Source organism: Pyrus communis, chromosome 6 (assembly GCF_041283825.1).
Source record: "Pyrus communis isolate YQ-2024b chromosome 6, ASM4128382v1, whole genome shotgun sequence".
NCBI lineage: Eukaryota > Viridiplantae > Streptophyta > Magnoliopsida > Rosales > Rosaceae > Pyrus > Pyrus communis.
The window spans coordinates 2,885,456-2,909,291 of record NC_142570.1 but is presented as its reverse complement, the minus strand read 5'-3'; the positions used below and the strand labels follow the sequence as shown (position 1 = coordinate 2,909,291).

The following is a 23,836-nucleotide window of genomic DNA, read 5'->3' as shown; positions in this document are numbered from 1 at the left end:
TGTGAGTGAGTATTTGACTAGTCAGGGATATGTGAACAACAAATTATGCCCTTGTGTGTTCATTAAGAAGTCACATTCCGGTTTTGCAATTGTTATAGTATATGTCGATGACATGAATCTCATCGGAACTCCTGAAGAGCTCACGAAGACTGTCGCGCACCTAAAGTCGGAATTTGAGATGAAAGATTTAGGAAATACTTGATAGTGTCTCGATCTCGAGATAGAGCATCATTCAGATGAAATCTTAGTTCATCAATTGAACTACACCCAGAAGGTGTTGCGCTGCTTTAACGAGGATAAAGTAAAACCTTCGAGTACTCCTATGGTCATTCTATCACTAGATACAAAATGAGATCCCTTCAGTCCGAAGGAGGATGATGAAGAGATTTTAGAGCCTGAAGTTCCTTATCTAAGTGCGATAGATGCTTTATTGTACTTAGCTCAATACACTAGACCTGGCATCTCATTTGCTGTTAATCTTTTGGCAAGATACAGTAATACACCAACACATAGACACTGAATTGGTGCTAGAGAAATCTTTTGTTACCTTAAGGGTACTACGGATTTGGGCTTGTTCTATCTCTACGGATCCTCGAGTGATGCCGCACCCTCGCTTTTCGAGTCGATTCTCGCCTTGTTGGTTATGCCGACGCAAGATACTTATATAATCCGCACAAGGCCCACTCTCAAACGGGTTATGTCTTTATCGTTAGAGGCATCACAATTTCTTGGAGGTTAACTAAACAGACCTCAGTTGCCACTTTGTCTAACTATGCTGAAATTCACACATTACATGAAGCAACTCAGGAAGGCTTTTGGTTAAGAGCAATTGTGGACCATATTTGAAGCTCCTACGATCTTGACCCACGTCGTTGTTATCTCAACGACGATCTACGAAGACAACGCAGCTTGCATTGAGCAGCTCAATAAGGGTTACATCAAAGGAGACAACACAAAACACATTGCGCCAAAGTTCTTCTTTTCACATCAATAACAAGAGCATCAAAATATTGAAGTCACGCAAATCCGGTCACAAGACAATCTGGCCGACCTTTTCACCAAATCACTACCGAAGACGACGTTTCAGAAGCTTATTCAAGGAATTGGTATGCGTAAACTTTCTGAGTTGTAACATTGCTAGTTCTCTTTGGAATTATGTCAAACTCAGGGGGAGTATCCTGAAGTATACTTGTTTGATCTTAATGTACTATTTTCCCTATGATTAGGAACATTTTTCCCACTAGGTTTTTGCTACCTAACTATGTTTTAACGAGGCACCCACCTTGAGTCGACTTCCTCAACTTCTATATGATGCCGAATCTACCTTAAGTATTTATACACTCAAGGGGTAGTGCATAAGTGATCTATAAATTTGTTTTATGATTCCTGAATGTAGTTCGTAATCTATAAGGTTCATGAACCTAAAGGTATTTTAATGCAAGTGGGATCGTTAAATTTGTTGTCTCCTCTGCTTGTAAAAGTAATGCAATTATTGCTTAGAATTATCAGAGAGACACGCTAAAGATTCACTTCCAATAATATCAATGTTGTCCCCAACTTCTTAACTTTTCCTAAATTGATTTTTGATGTGTTATCTTAAATTTTTCTTATGAACTTGTCAATCTAAAAAATTCAAATTATGAAAAAAATTAGATTTCGTCACTTATGCACCGTTAGATCAGATTTTTTATTTCAATCTCATCCATTGGTTTGTTTCTATGAAAGCATAGAAGATAAGATTTCATTTCATAACAACCATTGGTTTTGATTGTTTATGCTTTCAAATAACAAAATTATAATGCCCTCAAATTTTTATGTTGTTTATTTGTGTTTTCGGTTTAGGTCTCTAATCTACTAATGTAAAATTTCATCACTTTTTATGAACTTTTCAATCTAGAAAATTGAACACAAATCACAATATATTTTTCTTAATCAATAACACAAAAAATAGCTGCTTGTTTATGTTTTTTTTAATCAAACAAATGGTTAAAAAATAAATCTTTAAAATCATGTTTTGGAATTAGAAATAGGGCCCACCCATTTCTAAATTGAGAAAAAAAAAATGAAGATTGGGTCTTCAATTTGGTGCGGGTCCTCTGCTTTTTTAGGCTAGATGTAGTTTAATTTTTGCTACCCAATAAATGAAGTTGCTAGCCCATGTAGTGGATGTAACCCTATTTTTCGACTTATTGGGAATGAAATTTTTCATTAGAGCTACAAATGTAGTAGCCTCAAAAAGGATAAAATCCCCATTAGAGATGCTCTAACACACATTAGTTTCAGTAAGTGTGATACCTATATATAGGTATCAAACAATCTGAGTTTGATACCTATAACACTGCTGCTATACTAGCATAAACTCAATATATTGGTATCACACTCATGAGTTCAAAATGTAAATTCAATATATTAAACTCATGAATATATTTATAGCATCACACTCATTTGCAGCCCACAAAATTTCTACATGAATTCAATATAATGATATCACACTCTCCTTCTTCTTTCTTGTTTTTTTTTTTTTTTTTTTTTTTTTTTTTTTTTTTTTTTTTTTTTTTTTCAGTCTACTGTGAAAAGACTTAGGGTGGTGGTCAATGGTCTTTTTATATAGTAATGTCTTCCATAATTAATCAATACAAACAAATTACAATTGTTGCCGGCGAGATTTCATGTCATGAAAGCATTGCATAATAGGCTCATTATCAATAAAGCAAATTATTCGATAAATCAAAATTCAATTCAACTAATCATATGAATACAACTAATAATCAAGAATTCAAATTTTTTTCACCCTAAAAAATAATTTCATATCAATAATCATAAAATCATATCAATAATCAATAACCAATAACCATATTAGTGCATTACCATATGATTCTATACTAATTAAACGAAATTCGTATTAAATAATTAATTAAGGTTAGGGATTATAAATTTAGGAAATAAAAAATTTACCTTTGATTAAAGGCTGGAAGCCGGCGGCTCAGACCTCAGTGGCTAAAGAGTGGTTGGTGATGGCTGCAAAAAACCAACGGGAATCAACCTTCCTAACTTTTCCGTTCCGTTGGACGTTGGCTGCTAGGATTTAGGGGGCAAAGTTGCTCTCTCTCTCTCTCTCTCTCTCTCTCTCTCTCTCTCTCTCTCTCTCTCTCTCTGATTGGTGAATGGGAACGTTGAAACAATAAAGGGGGCACAGGGCTGAAGGGAACGAGGGAAGGGGACACGCGGTCCCCCATATAGATATATATGTATTTTTATTCAAACACCCAAAACGGCACCATTTTATTTTAAAATATAAAAAAATATTTACCAAGACTCGTTTTGGCATGGATGTTTAAAAAAAAAAAAAATTCAAATTTGCAGCTGCTGCGCACAAACAAAACACCGAAAACAGAGGGTTGCACCAATCGGTTTTCCGGTAAGGGGAGGGGCTGAACCCAACTCTCCTGCTGAACGGAGTGGCGGCCGCCACTCCTCGCTCTCATGTGGCTTCGCCACTGGCAGTGGTGGTTGATTTTCCATTTATAACTTTCTAACTGGTACGTAACCACTATATCTATGATACTAAATTTAAATAATAGCATGATGATGTAGGTGGAGGAAGTTAGCTGCATTTTCCATTTCTTCCGTCTCTGATTCTGAGTACTCGTACTATGTAGCAATACTTTTCAGTAGACGTTACATTCGTATTAAATATAGGAATAGGATTCTCTTCGAATTCTCTTTACGAGGATGTAGATGATTAATTAATCATGTTTATTTATCGTACATCGTGCGGTTAAAAATTATTAAAAATTAAAAATTAAATATAAATATATAGTACCTAATGCTGATTGCACGATGTATGATAAACAGACACGATTAATTGATTTCCGGATCCTCACAAAAAGGATTCAAAAAGGATTCGGAAAGGATCCTTGTTCTTAAATATAGATCACTCCCCCAGAATTAATCAGTCACTGATCATGTTTTCTGAGACTAACATATGCATGAGAAAGGAAAAAAAGAAAAAAAAGAGAGGCTAACAAATGCATTGAAGAATGTAAATACTGACACAAAATCAACTTCTTTAACTTGTTGGTAATTAGTACAAACTAATTAAGAAATTGATGAAGCATTGTACGAGATAGCAGCATGTATAGACACATATATTCATGTTGTGGCCAACCGCCAAGGTCCCCAATTATTTCCAGTTATGATGCGGGATAAGTTAAAGGCCATCATTACTGTAATAAATGAGTTTTTAGTCGGGTGAAAATTTATGGTGTATGGTAAAGAAAAAATCTATGATCATATATTGTTCTATAGAAGGCAACTGGCAACTGGCAACTCACAAGCGTTTTGATGTGATGCATGCGTGCATGGTTTTGTGTATATATATTTGGGGATTAGGCATCAAGCAACAATCGTAACACGAATATATTTAGGGTTTAGGCAACTAGCAACAATGGTTGAATTTTTCTAGGAGACTTGGGTTTGACAAAGTTGGTTAAAATTGTTGAGAGTTGTCCCACATCGGTGAGGGATAAGGTTTGCTATGTACTTATATGGTTTTGAGCTACTTCTCATATTGCCGATTGGTTTTATGGTGGAACCTCAATTTCATAAAAAATAATGGGCTTTACTTTTTGCACTCAAATTAAAATTTTTTTTTCCATAGATGAATTTAGTGTCCTATTGTTAATATAAATAAATAACTCACTAGCCATTTAGTACTACGGTCTAATGGTATTTTTCTTTACTTCTAAGTGAGAGGTCTGAAGTTTGATTCTCACCGAAGATGAATTTAAACCATATTATTGCTAGCCCATCGTGAAGCTCAGTCATCCCCTCTCTTGTTTAGATAATATTGTTTATTTTTAAAAAAAATCACTTTGTATATTTCATTGAACGAAAATAGGCTTTGTACGGTTTTTGTAGAATTTTGCAAAACCAATAAAAAAAAAAAAAGAAGCGTGTGTAACATGTTTGTGAAAATTAAATGCAATAATCACTACAGGAAAATGAATCATTAGGGGCAGATTAAAATGAATTATAACTTTAGATTTTTTTTAGGGTAAGATATCTCAGGAATTAACACAATTAGTTGCTGCCAATGATGAAGAGACACCGAGTTAAAACAAAAAGCATATGTAATGGTGATGGGATTTGAGAGACTTGATAGAGTTCGTGGTTATGGAGCGGGGGTAACATTGGATATGGTACCTTGGGTTGAACAAACTTAACCAGCATCTTCATCACGTCGTTAATCACGTAAGGGACGAGATTATGCTTGTTTGGAATCTTAATTTTTACAGCTTCAATCAAATTATGCTCAACAACAATGAAGAGTAGTCTCAGCAAGATCGAAAAGAGGTTCAGAATTTGAAGCAGGTTATATCTTCATTAGAGAAACGTCTTCTTCCACACTCACAACATGAGTCTTCTTCACAACAACAGTCTCCTTCTGAACGTCAATCTCCTTTTCCGCAACAGTCATCTCATCAAAATATACTTTATCAACACTTCTATATTGTATTATGTACTCTGAGACAAGTTTGATACCTTCGTTTTATGTATATATTTAATGTTAAAATTTCAATAATAATGCACTTAGCTTTAATAATATGAATTTAAATTTGGTTATTAAAATTATGAATGAAAAAATTGGTTATTAAAATCAATTATAAATAATATTGACGCTTTATTAATTTAAATTTTATTTGGAGTGAATCGCCAAATTGTAAAAAATCAAATATAATTAAATGATATATTTAAATACATATAATAAAGGAGGGGCATTATAAATCGCTCCTCATTCTATAAACATTCACATCAATATGTTTTTCACGCCAGATTAGCTTACATGGCAAAAAATGTATTAGGGACGGAATAGGTTGCCCCTATTTACTAATAGCAACGCCACTTTTAGGTGCAAATTTAATATCTGCCACTCCTAACTATAGGTGCGGAAAACCTCATTATTTGCCGCTAATTTAAACTCATAGGTGCAAATATTTTTGCCTCTACTTGTTCTCAGTTTTGTAGTGAGTTGAGTTTCTGCAAGATACTTTCATGCTCGGTAAGAAAATAATATAAATTATTTGAAATCGGTCTTATCATTTATTAAGTCACACAATCAACACTAGATCAATAATATGATACAAATATAAAAGATATTCTTATCAAGTTTGTGCACCCAATTAGCAGAAAGTCTTGAGTGACGTTGTCTTATGGAGCACACACTACTAAAGTTGTGGGATTAGAGAACATGTTTCCATGCTACTGCATTCATGAAGAAAAACTTCTTTTCCATGGAGGTAATACGTTCATTTCTTAGGATCTCTCTTCACGCTAAGTCAGGCATAATGATGAGATGCAGAAACATCAGTGTGTACCCTCAGTGACATGCATGGAAGTTTATATCGCAGTCATGGTACGATCGAACTGAAGGGTGTTAAGAAATTACGGTATATGAAAAAGGATTACAATACCATAAGATAGAGAGACTCTGAATTGCATGCAAGGATGCCCTAGTACAATAATACATAATACTATTTGATCTCGGATCTCGCCATCGGGATTATTCAGGACTGGCACTTAGCTATGCTACTGGCCTGTTAAAAGCTTAAAATTGAAAGTACTCCACAGCAGCTAGATTGTGATAGTGTGCTCTGATCTAACACTATTTCACTGTTGATTAAGAAGAGTTCCTTTGGTACTGAAAACTTGGAGATTTGAGATCATGAATCACGATATATAATTATATATGGTGCTGTGTCTGCGTGCTAGCTTAGTCAGGACATGAATAGCATTTCTTCAACCCGACCCCACTTATTTCGCATCATTTGCAAACCCGAATGATTAATATTTCTGTTATGAGTTATCACCCAAAGTGGCTCAGGAATTCATCATCAAGGTTACAGATTGGTGATAGCACACTTTTGCTACAGTGTTACACTATTAATAGTCTCTCATCCATCAAACCAAAGTGGAAATCAATGTGGTAACACGTACGTTTGCTCAGACTTGGAGTTTAGTCGTAACAATACTTGTGCGAAAAATAAAGATGATGTGGAAAAAACTTGCAGAGTTGGCCAAGTATGATACAGATCAGAACTTATGGTTCACAATGCATGCTTCTTCAATGTTGACAAAATTCTTAAATACGCTAGATAGCGTTTGAATTCGTTGTTGGGACACAAAACTCTATCACATGGTCATCAATTTATGGGTTGTTTTGATTACCATTTTATTTTTAACTATCAGTGTTGTTTAGTGACTACTTTCAATTAAAAAAATGAAAACAAATAACTAAAATCTGAAAATTATTACTTGTAAGTTTTCAAAATTTTGTGGGAATAATTTTCAAATTTATAAGAAAAATTAAAAACTGAAATGGCTATCAAATGTACATTAAAATTTCCATATAGCCTGTCCTTAGTCCTTCCCCATCAACATCAAGTACCCTCTCAATCGTTGATGGTCTTTCCAAAATTAAGCTAAATGTCCACATTGGTATGGCTGTGTATGCATTGGACATACTCACACTAACATTTTTAAACAGTAATAAAAAGGGATATGGACATATTTATCAAGAAATTAACACTTTGGTAAGAAATTGAAAAAGGTGCGGGTTGATGTCATTTGTGGTTCATAAAGTTGCTAGAAAGGGTAATTGAGTCATTTGCACTATAGATTGGTTAGTACAGAAGGTTGTTGAAAGATTCATTTACTGCATATTGTAATAGTTGCTCTATCAAAATATACAAAGCTTTCTCTCCATCTTTCTTGCTATTCAATCCTTCTGCCTTCATTGTCCTTTTCATTTCTTCATATCTTCATAGGTTAAAATGATGAGTCGATTTTACACTATATAGTATTTCCTATTCTTAGTATGTTTTGGTTATTATTTTGGTGAGATTTTGATGATTTGCTATGTGTTTTTAATGTAGGACATGCGAACTTGTTTGGAGCATAAAGTAACCAAACGGTGGAATTTTTTAGTGATTCCAATTGGAGTGGATTCCTAAATCTGTCAAATAGGTTGTGTTAAAATTTCATAATTTTATTCCGAAGCATCTGATCGTGACAGATTAATTTATGCCCATCGTGCAGTTCTGACAGATTGGACTGCAGAGCTTATTTGTGATTTTTGGGCTGGAAGATGATGGATTTTAGATTTGGGCTCTTCTTGGAACTTGAAGAGGAGGTCTTAATCTTTAATTTGATTCGTTTTGGGCCTGTTTTGGAGCCTTAAATGTCCAGAAACGTGGCTATTACTGCGTTGAGCAAATTTCCTAGTCATAATGGGAATGTAATTCTTAGTTATCCTTTTATTATTTTATTTCCTAGTTTTTAGAAAACCTTTTTCTAGGATGGTTTTAATTTGGGGTTGTATAAATAAGGTTTTTAGCCATTAGGATTCTAAACGTGACATTGAGAGAATTTAGCACAGCTTTGGAGAATTTCATACTTTTTACCTACAAGGTGTTTTCATTCTTTTTCTAGTTAATGATATTTTCTTTGATTTTTATTATGAGTATGCGTAACTAGTTCATTTTGCTAGGGCGAAGCCTTGAACCTTAGCATGAATATGTAATTTTTATTTAATTGCTTATGATTGATTGCAAGCATACTTTGAATTATATATCACCGTGATTAAAACTATCTAATTGTCTTAATGCCTCATCACCATTAGGATCTTAAGAAAAGTAATTTGATGTAATTTTGGTTGAAAGGTTCCCTGAAATTGGAGCTGGCTTCTTGTGATTAATAATTGTAATTTCACTTAAGACGAACACCATGTCTTAAGGGTTGCATGGTTTTTCAAAGGGTTTTTATAAAGCATAATGAGTCTTTCATGTTCATATTTGATCCGAACGTCCGAATGGATTGCATGTTAGATATACGTTTTATGTTGGAGGTTCCAAGTAGGATATATATTAGGAAAACCTAACCTTCAAAGTGGCATGTGTAGATCATAAGTAATTGGTTAAAAATGCATAGGATTGCTAGGTGATGGTGAAACCCTAGTACTTTTATAACTTGGTATTTAAAAAACAGTTTCCTTTTTCTTTAGCTTTAATATTGCATATTGTTTTATTTTTATTAATTAAATTCGTTTTATTAGATTAGGTGACACACCCCGTCCCGAAGGAGGGCATGCTGGCCGTCACGTGAGAGTGACGTAACCATTTGCACAGTTCGGAAGCTTTAAAATATACAACTTCTAAAATGAAACACCCGAAGGTGAGTCCTTATTTGGTCCATTCTGTCAGAACACCGTTGAACTTCCTCGTAGTCACCACACCTTTGCATTTCCTTAAACCTGGAGGGGCGCAAAACAAAGTTGAGTGGGTCAGTAAAACAATTCTTTTCCAATTCCAAACACTTCTCAAAACTTTGTAACCCCTCGCCGTAAAACAAGTATAATTTCCCAGAAAATAAACATATATACGTATGTATAGATATGTCAATCATGTTCCATGATATGCCATTCATGCTCACAATATGCCATTCATGCTTGAGAATATGCCACAATAGAATCTCAATATAAATGTAAATGCTCAAGCGTAATCACATCACAATATATAATCTGGCAGCCGGGAGTCACCTAACGTGACATGTACCGCTGCACTTAGAGCTCCACGCTCAACTCAATCACTGAATCTGCACACGAGTCGGAACCACCTAACGTGGTCTGCACGACAAGCTGGGTGTAATATATATGTATGCTCTAGTGCTACGATCACGTGAAGCTGTGCGATAAATCGCGGGTCACCTACAAGTCGGAACCACCTAATGTGATCTCTACGACAGGCTTGCACCTAACTTGGATCCAAGACGAGCATGCGGTGCTGGTGAACATACACGTGAAGGCTGTGCCCTGGCCCTGGACGGGAGCACTAACACCAGGGGTGCAGATTATGAGCTCTCTAATCCTCTCAACCTACTACTGCATAACAACATGAATACCACTTACCTGGCACTTACCTGTGCGTCCACAGCACCAATACACATATATAAATGTATGCCACTACTAATGCATGTGATGATAGTATTTCAATCGTAGCTTACCTGGGCCTCCTCAGCACCATGCAACAGTATGCATAATTATGGTAATGCACATATTAAAATATGATGCATATATGACAGGATAATTAATTCGTATTTCTTTTAAAATACGTTTCTGGGAAATACGTCAAGATATATATATACTGAAAAATAACTGCCCACTCACTGATCACATCGACGTCTCATAGGTCCCTGAACCTCCCCTAGCTTGGTTACATTCTTCCTCTGTATAATTTTCACCTATACAAAAAGTAACCAAATTGACGTTATTTAACGCACATACACCAAACATTCGTCCATAACTTTCTCATACGTTGCTCAATTTGGGTGTATGAATATACCACGGTGATCTACACGACGTCACGAACGCGTGACAATTTTCAGAACTCAATTTGGAGCTCTCACGCGCCCCCACGCGCACTGTTCACGCGCTGCCCACGCGCGCGTCTTCTTCCTCGCGTCGCCGGACTGGTTTCGCCGGAGTTGGTGTTTTGCCGGAATTTCTGGGAAAATTTCAAAGTGTCATAACTTCTTCATTTCTTAACCATTTTCGACGTACTATATATCAAATTGAAGGTATTGACGAGACGAACACATCCATACCTGTCTCGACCCCTGAATCGCCGTGGTTTCGCCGGAAAACCCCTCGAAAGCTCCGGCCAACTTTGACCACGATGATCCCGACGTCCAAACTTCTCCAACGAAGTACTCCGAGGCTCCTTGGGACCTCACTAACACATCTACAAGCTTCAAAATCCCAAAAACACGCTAGTTTAAGTTTGCATGAACAGTATCGAAATCGGAATACCTCGAATCGACACGAAAACGAAGGATTTCTCACCTGAAAATGGTATGGTTGCACTCGTACGAGCTTCACGAGTTCGATGGTGTCCTTAGTTCCTTCGATCCATCAAGGTTTGGGTGATTTGGGTGTCGTCCGTACGTTTTTGAAGAAAGAAGAAGGAAAAACGGAGCTTGGGAGAGAGAGAGAGAGAGAGACAGAAAAGAGACAGAGGGAGAAGAAAACACGGGAGAGTGAGACGGGGTGTATGAGTGTGTGTGTGGTCCTACAACACCACACAACACAAAACTACACGTAAAATAACGAACTAGGGGTAAAATTGTAATTTCAAATGTACGTTTCGATATTTCCGGGACGGGATGTCACATTAGGTCATAAAAATCAATCATCTCAAATTTCTATTTTAAAATAATTAATTGGAATTTGGTTTGCTTCAAATTATTTAATAATCCATGTGGAAAACGACCGTGCAAGATCCATTTATACTACAATAACCTTGTCATTCTTGCAAGTATCATGGAGTTTTTAGCCCGTTTGCGTGTGTGGTGAAATTCCTATCATAATACACACGTGCTAACAATGTTCTTCTATCGGTTTATACGCATTAAAAAAGTTACAATGCCGAATTAGAAGTATTATATATAATTATGTGTGCAATGTACGCAACACCATATACACTACTACTTTATATAGTGTACATAATCCTAATAGGAAACACTCATTTTAAGCTAATTAGAAGCCCTTATATATTTATTAGTTAATTAGCTTAATCTAGCTGTATAACGGTAGCAAACAGTTCTTTTCTTCACCTGAGTACAATCATTTACAGTTTGGTTCAGGTAAGATAGTGTAAATTAGCATCTAGGTTTGGTTTAAATTGGTTCCATCTCCTAAATTTATTAGTGTTGGAAAACTATTTATCTATATTATTGTTTGGGTATGAGCCTAACTCATCTGAAATAAAGTTTATTAGTTTTTGCCTCTATAAATATAGCTTATAGTTTAGTATGAGAAAGAAGTCCATCAAGTTGTAGTTTCTTTGTTTTATGTAGCCTTCTTGACAATTATGTAGTTCTTTCTTTAATAAAGTTTTATATTCCAATAGTTCGTATTCTGGTTTCAATTATTTTAATAGAATACAGAATAATTAGGTTTAGTTACCTCTAAGAACCAAATCAAATCTGCTCGAGTTGCATGTATATGCACCTCATTAGCCATAAGCACATCGCCGAATTCATTGTACTATAGTAGATTAACCCATACTTTGAGTTTAAGGGGCATATATACATATTCCACATCATCCAATTTTATTATATAAGTATTAGGCTTAAAAACCCCCCCACATATAAGGAGCATATGAGAATGTGAAAAGTTGCTTCACATCAAAAATTTATCAAACCTTCTAGTTAATTAGTTTTATAATGGATAGAAATCTCAACTCTTTCAAAATCACCCTTCGACGCCCTGTTGGTATATGGATTCGATCGAACTAAACTTAAGGAAATAAAACATGCGTCTTTAGACTTTAGGCATAATGAATCGGGAATATGGAGTTGGCAAAGTAAATATGAAGGGACCTTGTGGGACCTAGACTGATCTTGGCTTGCGCCCTGTTTAGTACTGTCGTCCTTTGCCATAAATCCATTGATGAAGACCTGAGATTCTTCAACGCCCTCCTTCCCCAACCGTTAAAGGTCAGGATCGATTCTATTTCATATATTTATTTATCGTCGATGTAGAAGGTTGGTTTGAACCAACCTATTTGTTACTATGAAGAGTGATAACGTACTGCTGTGGAAGAAGAATCCAGAGTGAGAAGTGAAAGAAGACAAAGGTGAGAAGTGAAAGAAGACAAAGGTGAACTCTGTATACTTTGTATTATATATTTGAACATCATCAACTTGTTCTTCAATAGTATTCAAAAGGCACATATCAAACAAGTGTTGGATTTGTTCAATATGAATAAACCATAAATGGTTTACTATATGTAATAGGAATGTATAAGTTGGAAATCAGTAAAGATGTGATTTGATTCTCATGTATCAAACATACATTTAGGGCTGGTTTGGTATTTCTATGCTTTGAAAAAAAACTGCTTTTATTGTGTTGTGAGAATAAGTAACCGTAAAATAAAGTAGCAGAGTGTTTGGTAAACTTTTTTGTAAAAGTGCTTTTGGAAAAGAAAAAAAAATAGTATTACGGTGTTTGGTAAACTTTTATGTAAAACAACTGTGACTGTGTGAAATGACCAAAAAGGGTATAATACTAGATGTGTCATTAATTTAATTTTCTTAACAAATAAAGGTGATTTACTAAATATACTTATTTTTAAAAGAAAAATATTTATAAACTTTATCTTAAACATATAATCCAACATTTAACAAGAAATCATAATCCAACATTCAACATATAATCCAACATTTATGCTGCTTCACGTTTTCAGTTTTTTTTCAAAGCTCATTTTTGCTGCTTCATGTTTTCAACTTTTTTCACCCAAAACTATAAAAATAAGCTGTTTTTAAGTGTTTACCAAACACCTTTTTGAGTTCAGCTTTTTTTTATGCCCACTTTTTATAAAAACACCTCAATACCAAACCAGTACTAAGTGTCTTCCATTCTAAGTAGGTTTTCATTAAGTCCTATTAATAATACATGATTATGATACTTTACTTGACAACAAAGAAACAAAATTTTTAGCTTTCCCTTATGGACGAAATTTAAAGCTTTTGGCTGGTATAAAATCACCGATCCCTGCAAATTCCCTAGACACAACAACTAAGGCTTCCCATAGAGCATTGTCGTCAAGCTAGGAGTTCGCCAAAGAGTTGGTGTTTTGTCATTCTCGGTTCTTAACAAGATCATTGCTTCCGTGGCTGCAGCTGCACCTTCTTCAGGTAAGAGTTTTATATTTGCTCTTGTCAATTATTCAGCAAGTGTTTTGATCATATAAACACTATGGCTAACAACAAGGACATCCCTATTTCACGAACAAATGGATTAGAGCTTAGGCCAAGTCAGAAAGGTTATCACGTTGAAGTAAAGGTGGTTCAGATAAGAACACATGCATGAAGGTCGCGCAACATCTGTATGATCCAATAAACTATAGAAGCAATGTTCGGCAAATGAAATTGTTAAACGCCGAAGAATTCATACACTGACACGCATGGTTCATCGAAAACGCTGTCTGGCATGATGAAGGTGAGGTATTGAACTTCTTCCACTAAGCTCCTATAAAGTGTACAGGGTTTGGTAAAAGAACTCCTCCATTTTTTAATAAATTACATATATATGAGGTGTATTACATATCCATGCAAGCTCTGGAAAGCAAATCCTTAACATGTAAGCCTACCTTGATTAGGGAAAATGTCCCCATTTGATGCATAAGAAACCTGAATTTTTAGAAATAGTTACATATGGCCATGTCTTTCACAACAAAAACAACACCCAAATCATCTATTACACTTTGAGCCAAGGACATATATAGAAGATCCTATTAATATAATGTTATCAACATATAATAACAATCTAACCACATCAGCAACAGGTTGTTTAACAAAGAGACATATGGGTCAGTTTGAGAAACTGTTAAACTGAGAGTAAATTTGATTTTCCATGCTCTTAGTGTAGAGTTATCAGAGAGACGAGCTTAATGTCTACTTCCAACAACACCGATATTATCCCTAATATGGTAATTACCTATTGCACCATCCGTCAAGTATGAGGTTTTATCACAAAATACCTTGGTATTAATTGGAGTGGGGTTTTTAGGATATTTAAACTCTTCTTTTCTTAGAGGAACGGTTGATGTCACGTGAGACTCAATTAGTGGGTTACACGTGAAAGATACACACATTGACAACCACGTGGAGCCTAGAGGACTCACCTACATGTGGGGCCAAGGGACCCACCATTATCGCAGAGGGCCAAGGGACCCACCCATCATGTGGTAGTATGGATCTGCTCCTTTACTCTGATACCATGTTTTTTTTTTTTTTTTGTCTAATACTTTAATACCATGTTGAAAATATGTGAATTGTGAGAGAATTTCTCCTGTATTGATTGGTCAATAAACAAGATGTAGAGCTATATTTATACAATCTATAATGATCTATTCTAGGCGCAACTATATACAAATTGTCAATTACAATCAATCTTAATAGCTAATTGATACGTCGCTACAATCAAGCAATCTTGCTTTCTTTCCGTTAATACTTAGTGCTTGTTTCAACTTAAAAATTTCAACAATTTACGTACAAAATCCAGATGAGCAAAATCTTCAAAACCCTAGTCTAACTAATACAACTTATATTAGATCCCAGGCCCTTTAAGGGAAAGGATCCTCATTTTTCAAAAAAAATGGGAACACCCTCTTGACCATTAGATTTGAGTTTAATGAAATTATGTGGTTGAGATTAAATCACAGACCACAGAATCTCAACTACAGGATTTCATTAAAACCAAATCTAACAATTAAAAGGATGTCTCCTTTTTTTTTTTTGAAAAATAGAAATCTCTTCTTTTAAAGGCTTCCTATCAGATCCAAAAGTACAAATCATATGTGGTCATGGTAAGCGAAATAAAGGACTTAATATTAGGCCGAATCCCTCTCTCTCCTTTATACTCGGTGAATACATTTGTTGCTTTTCTTTTCGAATATAAGAAAGGTTATTTTCAGATTTGGAACCGACATATAATACCAGTACATTGACTGAGTGGCATTAAAATCGTTAATGTAGAAGAAGTTCAATCTGCACGTGTTTTTTACAATTTCATTTAAACCCCACCATAAATTTCAGTAAATATTTCACCAAAGAAAAATGAGGAATTAGTACCGAAGTATAAGTGCAGAGAAAAAGGGTTTGATGGCTTGACCTAAAAACAGTTTAAAATGCATATATTGGATAATATAATTAAATGAGTATTTGAAAGAAAAGAAAGAAAAAGAATAATATCTATACTCCTGCTACAGTAGTATAGAAGTTTTCGTGTTCTCTCTCTTTAGCCCAAACTACAATGCAGGTTTTTTTAATGCGGATTCAAAAGCACACACGTTAATGCATATATAACAAACACACGCAAAAGGGATAAAACGCAAAGAATCCTTGGCGCTCAAAGAGTAAATAATATTCCAAAAATCTTCCCTAAACTCTAAATTACATAGCTTATATAGAAGGAAAAAAAAAAAAAAACCCAAAGCCTTAATAAGAAATAAAAATACAATAACATAAATAACATAATTTGTTACAGAAAAAGAAATAATGATTTCCCCTGCATCACTTCTTTAACTTTTTTTGTTTCTTATTTGAAAATAAAGATTAATTGCACATTCAATTCACTATAGCTAAAAGGCCGAAATCAAACTTTGGATCATCATAAATGATGATCAATTGTTTTATAACTTGGCTATAAGATTTAGGGTTGCTTTTCCCAATTAGTACGTCGTTCTAACAATACTGTAAACCTAATTGATCCATGCAATATCTTGTTAGATGCATAGTAATACTTCGTAATGTTTGGTGCGTGATTCTCTTTAGTTGAAAGCTCCATTAAAATTTTAAATGAGGTCACAATTTCCTGCACCCTAAAAATACCAAATTCACATCTACATTCGCTAACCCTAAGCGATGTATTTTAAACAGAAATTGTGACCTCATTTAAAATTTTAATGACATCGTAAACTTGAATCATTTTTTAAATGAGGTCACAATTATAATTACTTCTTAGATTTATGATTTTTTTTTAATAACCAAACTTTTTTGTTATAATTTTAAAGTTTTGGTGGGCCAAGGGTCTGCCAAGCCATTCTTTAACAGAGAATTTAACTGATAAAATAACGGACATATGATTTTGAGAGCAAAACGTAACTTTAGGTATAAAAGTGATACAAAAGAAGTAAAGTGTTAATTTTGATAAACTTAAGGGTAATAAAGTATAAATCATCCACAAATTAATTATTGGAAAATAAACTTTAAGGGTAGCTCGGTCCGATATGATGTTTTCAGCTAGAAGTGGAACACAAATTTTTACTTCTTGAACTGCATGTATATAATACTCATCAATAATCACAACGGTTCTAATCCTGGCCTCTGGCCTAGTAAATATAGTAATCCAATCTATATTAATTTTTACAGAGAGAAAGGGTAGTCTGGATAAATAGATTTCCATGTTGGTGTTAAAAAAACAAATAAATAAATAAACCCATTTGTGCCCGATATAAATAGTAATGCAATGTGGCCGTTCTAGGTCGTGCCAAAAATCCCAACACAATATCTTACAGAAAAGGAAAGTCTCTAATTGCTGGCAAATTAGCTACCACTCTAGTCTTACCATCACCATTTCCACCAAGATATAAATACTAAATCCTTCAAGCTAGACAGATGGGAAAATCTAGTTGCTATGCAGCGGCGTCAGGGATAAAGAGAGGTCCATGGACTCCTGAGGAGGACAGAAAGCTTTTAGCTTACATTCAACTACACGGCCATGGAAGCTGGCGTTCCTTGCCCCAGAAAGCTGGTACGTATGATGGGTTGAGTTTAGAGTTGTGGTTATTTTGGGTTGTACGGCCTGTAGACGTCTTTGATGTACGGTTATCTAATATCTAATAAAAATATTGTTTCCTTATAAGAAACCCTACATATCTTCCTCTTCTTTCATGAAGTAATTAATTTGTTGATCATAGCTATCCCTTCTTAACTTGGCCTTCTGTTTATGTACATACAGGTCTCAAAAGATGCGGGAAGAGCTGTAGGCTAAGGTGGAGAAACTACCTCAGACCTGATATTAAGAGGGGAAATTTCAGCTTGCACGAAGACCAAACCATCATTCAACTCCATGCACTTCTTGGCAACAGGTAAAATATATTATTAAAGTTGATATTCTCTTAAACATTCATATACAGCATATAACTTTGATTCAAAAGATTCCTTATATATGTGGTTCATGCAAGCATATATACTATTGTAGAACTTAATTTGTTGGGTCTCCTTTTGTTTTTGTTTTTGGTTTTGTAATTTTTCTTTTGTGGACAAAATTTACAAACTAAATTATCTGTCCCAATAGGAAATGAGCATATTTATCAACGCTTAAACAATAATTCATTCATCAACTTTCATGTCATTTCATTTATAAAATTTTATCTACAAATTTGGTCGTCATTACTCTATCAATAAAACTCACAACACAGAAACATTACCTTTCAGAAAATTAAAATAATGATAGTGCAAATGCTTATGGTGTATAGTTTTCCTTCACTCTTATACCGTATATAGTACTTCCATGCGAGCTAATATATATAAATATCCATGTACGGTATGTAGGTGGTCGGCCATAGCTGCCCATTTGCCAAGGAGAACAGATAACGAGGTCAAGAACTATTGGAACTCACATCTGAAGAAAAGGTTGGCAAAGATAGGGTTTGACCCTGTAACCCACAAGCCCAAGGCTGCCATTCTTGGCTCTGCAAATGGCGACCCCAAAAACTGGTCAAATCTTAGCCACATTGCTCAATGGGAAAGTGCCAGGCTTCAAGCCGAAGCAAGATCTGTCAAAGAATCCAAACTGCGTATGCATGAATCTGCGCCAGCGCCGTCGCTTTACGATGATCATCATCAGTTTGCTCCACCACTAGTTCCACAGTGCCTTGACATACTACGAGCATCCGCATGGGAAAGCCTAATATCCATGTCAAGGTCATCGTCAAGATCGGCTGCCCAAACCAATATGAACGGCCAGGGTAATGTCTCATTTGGTGATCATCACCATGTTCATGATCATGGTATTAATATGAACGCCCAAGATTATGGCTCTAATTTTGAGGCTCCAACATCTGATCAACAATTATCAAGCCTGATGGGATATGATGATGCAACGCTCATGTCATCAGTAGCCACTGGATCGATGGATATTAATGAACTGTTCGGTGAATACTGTGGTGATGAATGCAGTGAATTATTGGCGGCACTCCCCCACGATACTGGGTTTGAATTCGGGGATGCTTGGACCAGTTTGGAACAATTAATGTAAGAAGCAGTGAACAACATCATGACGACGTGAACGATCAGTAGTCAGATTTTAACTTGACGGAGGGATTAATAAACGTGTATCTAATGTTATGGTTATTTCTTATGAATAATTCTCCACCAGTATCATCTGCAAGAAATTGTAGAACTAGCTACTAAAGTTGGCGATGGTTTAGTTAGGGTTTACGAAATAATATTACGTATTGGACAATTGTAGACCATCTATTAATGATGTATAATATTGAACACCAGTTTTATAGTTGATGTGTCTCTTCCACTCTAGTTTTACTAATATAATTATGGTCAGCCTCAGCCTCATACCGCCAAGAAACAAAAAAAAAAGGAATGGAAAAAGAACATGAAAAGAAATATATAACAAAATACTTTGTTTGGACCTCCCCCTAATCTTATCAAATAAACATTTATTTATATTATTAAGGTTAGTTTTGTAAGGATGTGATGGTGAAAGAGTCCTACAATGATAAAAAGAAAAACCGTACACAATAAATGTAAAGGTAAAATATTCTTACGTCGCTGCAAGTGTTTCTTAAAGATGTTTCTCTGAAAATAAGAACTTTGGGCTACTTGTGGGCAAACACTGCTATATATACTATGTTTTTGGTTAGTTCAAATTTCTTTTAGCATTATTAAAAAACATTTTCAAACATATCCTTAATTTTCTAGAAATTTTATGAATTCCATATTTATTTTCTTATCTTCATTTAAAAGCTAGAGATCTATTGTACATCAACGTATAATACACACACACACTCTTTTAAGTGGTTCAGATTCCTTTGCTAGGTTAATTGTAATCCACCACATCCCAGGCTCGACTTCACTTTAGTACGATATTATCCTCTTTGGGCCCCGACCATGCCCTCACGGTTTTGTTTCTGGGAACTCACACGAGAACTTCCCAGTGGGTCACATGAGAAATTGGGAATGTGTGATTTGAAGCACATATACTGGGAGAAGTATTATATGACGAATCAGCTGGCAAACTAGAGTAATCATATGGATATTGTCCTTCATGTGTTTCATAATTGATCCTCCTACTTAGATTGGATCACCTCTAATCAGAGGGAGTGTTAGGGTGTGCAAAAAGTGCAGCGGCACAGGCCCCGAATTTTTTTGGGGCCCCAAAATTTTTGGTCCTCCTATATATTACTAATATAAAAAATTTTGATGGAAAAGAAAAATCATGACCATATGATTTTATCTATATTACAAGTGATTAAGTGGAGCTTAAAGTTACTATATTAATTTTTCACTTTTCTCTAGCATAAAAAAAAACTTGTGTATTACTTTCTTCCGCTTTTCTTTAGCAATACAAAACTAACTTTTTTATTACTTTCTCCACAAAGCGTACTTCCACATCTCTCTTGTAGTTGTGCTCCATTCTTTCATGGATGAACCCTAAATCATAATTTTATGGCAATTGGAGATTATTCAATTAGTAAGAGTGAGACACTGATTTTGATTAAGTTTGAATATCAATTGTTGAATTCTGTATAAATATGTTGTCCAAAAAATATTATTTTTTAAATAAACAAGGTCGTTTCATTTAATCTGCATAAAGCCACTAAAATGTTAGAAACGACCCTACCTCTCATAAATTAAAGTTTGGGGTGTCTCGGACTTCTTTTGTTTTCTCTGGTGTGTCGAGTTAGTTGTTGGGTTGTTTTCCTCATTCTTTACACCAAAAAAGAAAAACAATGAAGAACAATTTGAAACTTGAACTTTCTACATTAGAAAGAGGAATAACACTAAAGGGAGAAGGCTCTTTCGGTTATGTAAAAAAAAAAACACTATTATACTGCACTTGGTTGACCAAAATATTAGACAAAAAGCACTGTATCTTAAACATTATAATAGGAAAGAAGCATCTAAAAATTGTAAAAGCCAGTTCTACGATTGAATAAAACAAAGGGGAAACACAAAAAAGGACAGTTGTAGTAGGCAAGAAGCAAACATTTGAAGGGCTTGTATTGCTTGATTGATGTTGGTGGGAATTAGATTTGGGTTGCTCAATACTTTGAGAAATTTTTTAATAGCTGAGAACACGGACTGGTATACTAAGTGTCATAATATAAATGGTTAAATATTTTTTTCAACCATCCAACTACTGTTATTATGACAATAAACCGTGTTTCCGGTATACTGAAATATCTTCCAATACTTTTGAAGATTAATGCTAGTTTTGTGTTCATTTTGAGCTTTTGGACCACAAAAGTGTTCGTAGAGTCTTTTAACTTCTGGAACTGTCTCATACTACATCGTACACGTTATGTGGACCCTAAGCTTATATAATCACTTTAATGTCTTCATTATTTCTAGAACACGGCCATTCACAATCTAATAATTCACTGTCCATAACTCCATATCCATATTATAATAATTGGTTGGAATTAATAGATTTTAAGTAATTTAGCAGGTGAACTTGGCCCACTTAAAAGACTATATAGCATATACTGATACAATAGGACTCCACAATTTGATACATAAGCAAAAGTAATGCATTAAAATTACAAAACGAATAAAATTTATATTTACGTGTCAAACTATTTTTTACAAGTAGTAGATTTCTTAGTCCTTACACGTAATTAAGAAGCCAAGTATGTTCCATTATGGATTGAAATCTTCTTCGGGTCTCACACTCTAGTGTTTGTGGACTGAGTAAGTCGAATTGTTCCATTTAATTAAATTTTGCAATCCTCATTAGCGCATTTCATTGGCCTACCTCACATACAATCTTTCTTTTCAACACCCAAATATCTCTCTTTTAAACGTTGCGGATTATCTGATCCGTGGACTCCGGAGTTGAGATTTAGAGGTCCTCAATCCTTCCCCTATGATCATGTTATGACAAGTAAACACTGTAGGCCATGCATGAAACAGAACTTGACAAGACATAATAAGCCTAAGCATTAATGATCGTGAATTGTTTAACAATACAGGCCCAATTTGATAAAAAAAATTACATAGGCCCAAATAGTTTTTAGTTTTTAATTAAAATCTAAAATTTGGACAATTTTAAAATTTTAAATACATTAAATTTAATGATTGAGATCAAATATAAACAAATTTAATAGTAAAATAAAAGATCTAATAGTCCAAAATCAAATCCATCGGCTAAAATAATTTAAAAAAATATTTAAATCAAAATTCAACCAAAAACTCTATAAATACATATTTCATGGGGTCGGTTTAGTAATTATCATAATCTACGTAAATATTTTAAGGTTAAAATGTTATAAAAATAAATTATGATAATCTACACAAATTTTATTTTGAAAAACAAGTTACCGAAAATAAAAATTTAACCAAAATTTATTCTTTAATAGTTTCAGGTTAAAATTTACTCAAAATCATTGGAGCAAAAAAAAAATTGTTTTTAGGTTAAACTCTAAACTAGGTTTAAAAATTTAGGTTTGAACCCAAGAGATGGAAAGGGTCTAAACCGATCGCTATCCACTAATGCATGTATTCCATGCGGCACATCCTGAGTTAGATTCACGACGTTAGTGAACCACACGATGGTGAAATGCCTCTTTGAGTCTTCCTAGCCCCTAAAAGGATAGATTACCATGGTGAAGCCACCAACTGATCCCTTTTAAACAATATATATATTTATTTATTTATTTTTCATGATTCTTATTTTCGTGATCATTTAAATAAGCTTAGATGGGATCACTTAATCAGATAGTGAAAGGAAACCCTTTTGAATACTAATATTGCTAAAAATTTAATTATAAGGTAAATGTGGGTCTGATTATATAATACTTACATATATTTAATATAAAATATCATATTGTGTTATATTAAATATATGTATGTATTGAGTCAAAATTCGTGACGAATTTTCGTGATTATATTTTAGTGATTGCCATTAACTGTAGCTGTATTCCATTTAAAGGAACTAACACATTTCATTTTCTGTTTCATTTTCTTTTAGAGGATTAAGATAAGTCAACCATTAAAGGAATGTCTAGTACGTGCATGTCACGATCGAATGCAACAAACGACCCCAAAATACTGCGTTAATGAATTCAACTAGGAATGCACGGGCAGGTAGTCACATACATATTACATACTTAAGCCTAAACACTAATCACTAATCCCCTCAAGAACAAAGGGTTGAGTTTCTTTTCAATATTTTTTCATAATATAACTTTAGAAAATTTGGTTTAGGCCAATGAATAAATTCTTATTTCAAACATATGTCAATTAACATTTTATTTAGTAGCATATATAGGTCAGTAGAAACAATTTATCCCCCAAACCAGCTTTGTACTTCTCTTTATTGGGTAAGTGGGATTCTATCTGTGTTTATGAGAGATAAATGAGACACGAACTCGAGTTTTAAGTTGACACTGTTATTTAGAATTAGGTTTAGCCAAATTAATTCAAGTAGCGTGCTCCTCCAGTGCACAAAATCTAAATTTTCTTCCCATAATTTATAAAGTTAATGGAAAATACTGTTTGCGTCAAAACCAAAAAAAAAAAACAAAAAAAAAACAAAAACAAAACAAAAAAACAACAACAAAGTTGGATGTTTTCGCCCATTTTACTACAACTTAATAAAAACCCAAATCGTGTAACTAGCAAGGTCCATCCAGTTATAGGTCCATGAATATCTTGGAATATCAGTCCAAATTTAAATAAAAATTAAAAAATTCATTGAAAAATAAAAAAGATAAACATGATTTTATTTGAATTTTTAGGAACATAATAGTAATGAGAAAGGACAAGGGTAGCTTTTTGATCATAAATTTCCCAATAGGCTCCTCTTCTGATATTTTTAGTGAAAATCTTGGAAATTCGTAAATCGTATTTATTCATCGTACATCGTGTGATCAGTTTTTGTCAGATACGGTTTGTATTTAATTTTAAATAAAAATATTTAAAATAATTTATAACCGCACGATATACAATGAACATATATGATTCGCGGATCTCT

General features: G+C 34.3%; 1 protein-coding gene and 1 long non-coding RNA gene across 2 annotated transcripts; one reads left to right on the top strand and one right to left on the bottom strand.

The window, feature by feature from the left end:
• Nucleotides 1-9,127: 9,127 nt before the first annotated feature.
• On the bottom strand, nt 9,128-11,040 carry LOC148696117 (uncharacterized). The gene is made up of 5 exons (XR_015963250.1): nt 10,898-11,040; nt 10,660-10,803; nt 10,398-10,559; nt 10,223-10,296; nt 9,128-9,310 (listed from the first exon to the last, which is right to left on the bottom strand). It is a non-coding gene; the product is annotated as an uncharacterized LOC148696117 (long non-coding RNA).
• A 6,064-nt stretch (nt 11,041-17,104) lies between these two features.
• Nucleotides 17,105-19,158, top strand: LOC137710215 (transcription factor MYB106-like). The gene is made up of 3 exons (XM_068449155.2): nt 17,105-17,371; nt 17,579-17,708; nt 18,175-19,158. The coding sequence occupies exons 1-3, from the start codon at nt 17,236-17,238 to the stop codon at nt 18,878-18,880; spliced, it is 972 nt and encodes a 323-aa protein (XP_068305256.2). The 5' UTR covers nt 17,105-17,235; the 3' UTR covers nt 18,881-19,158.
• Nucleotides 19,159-23,836: the final 4,678 nt, after the last annotated feature.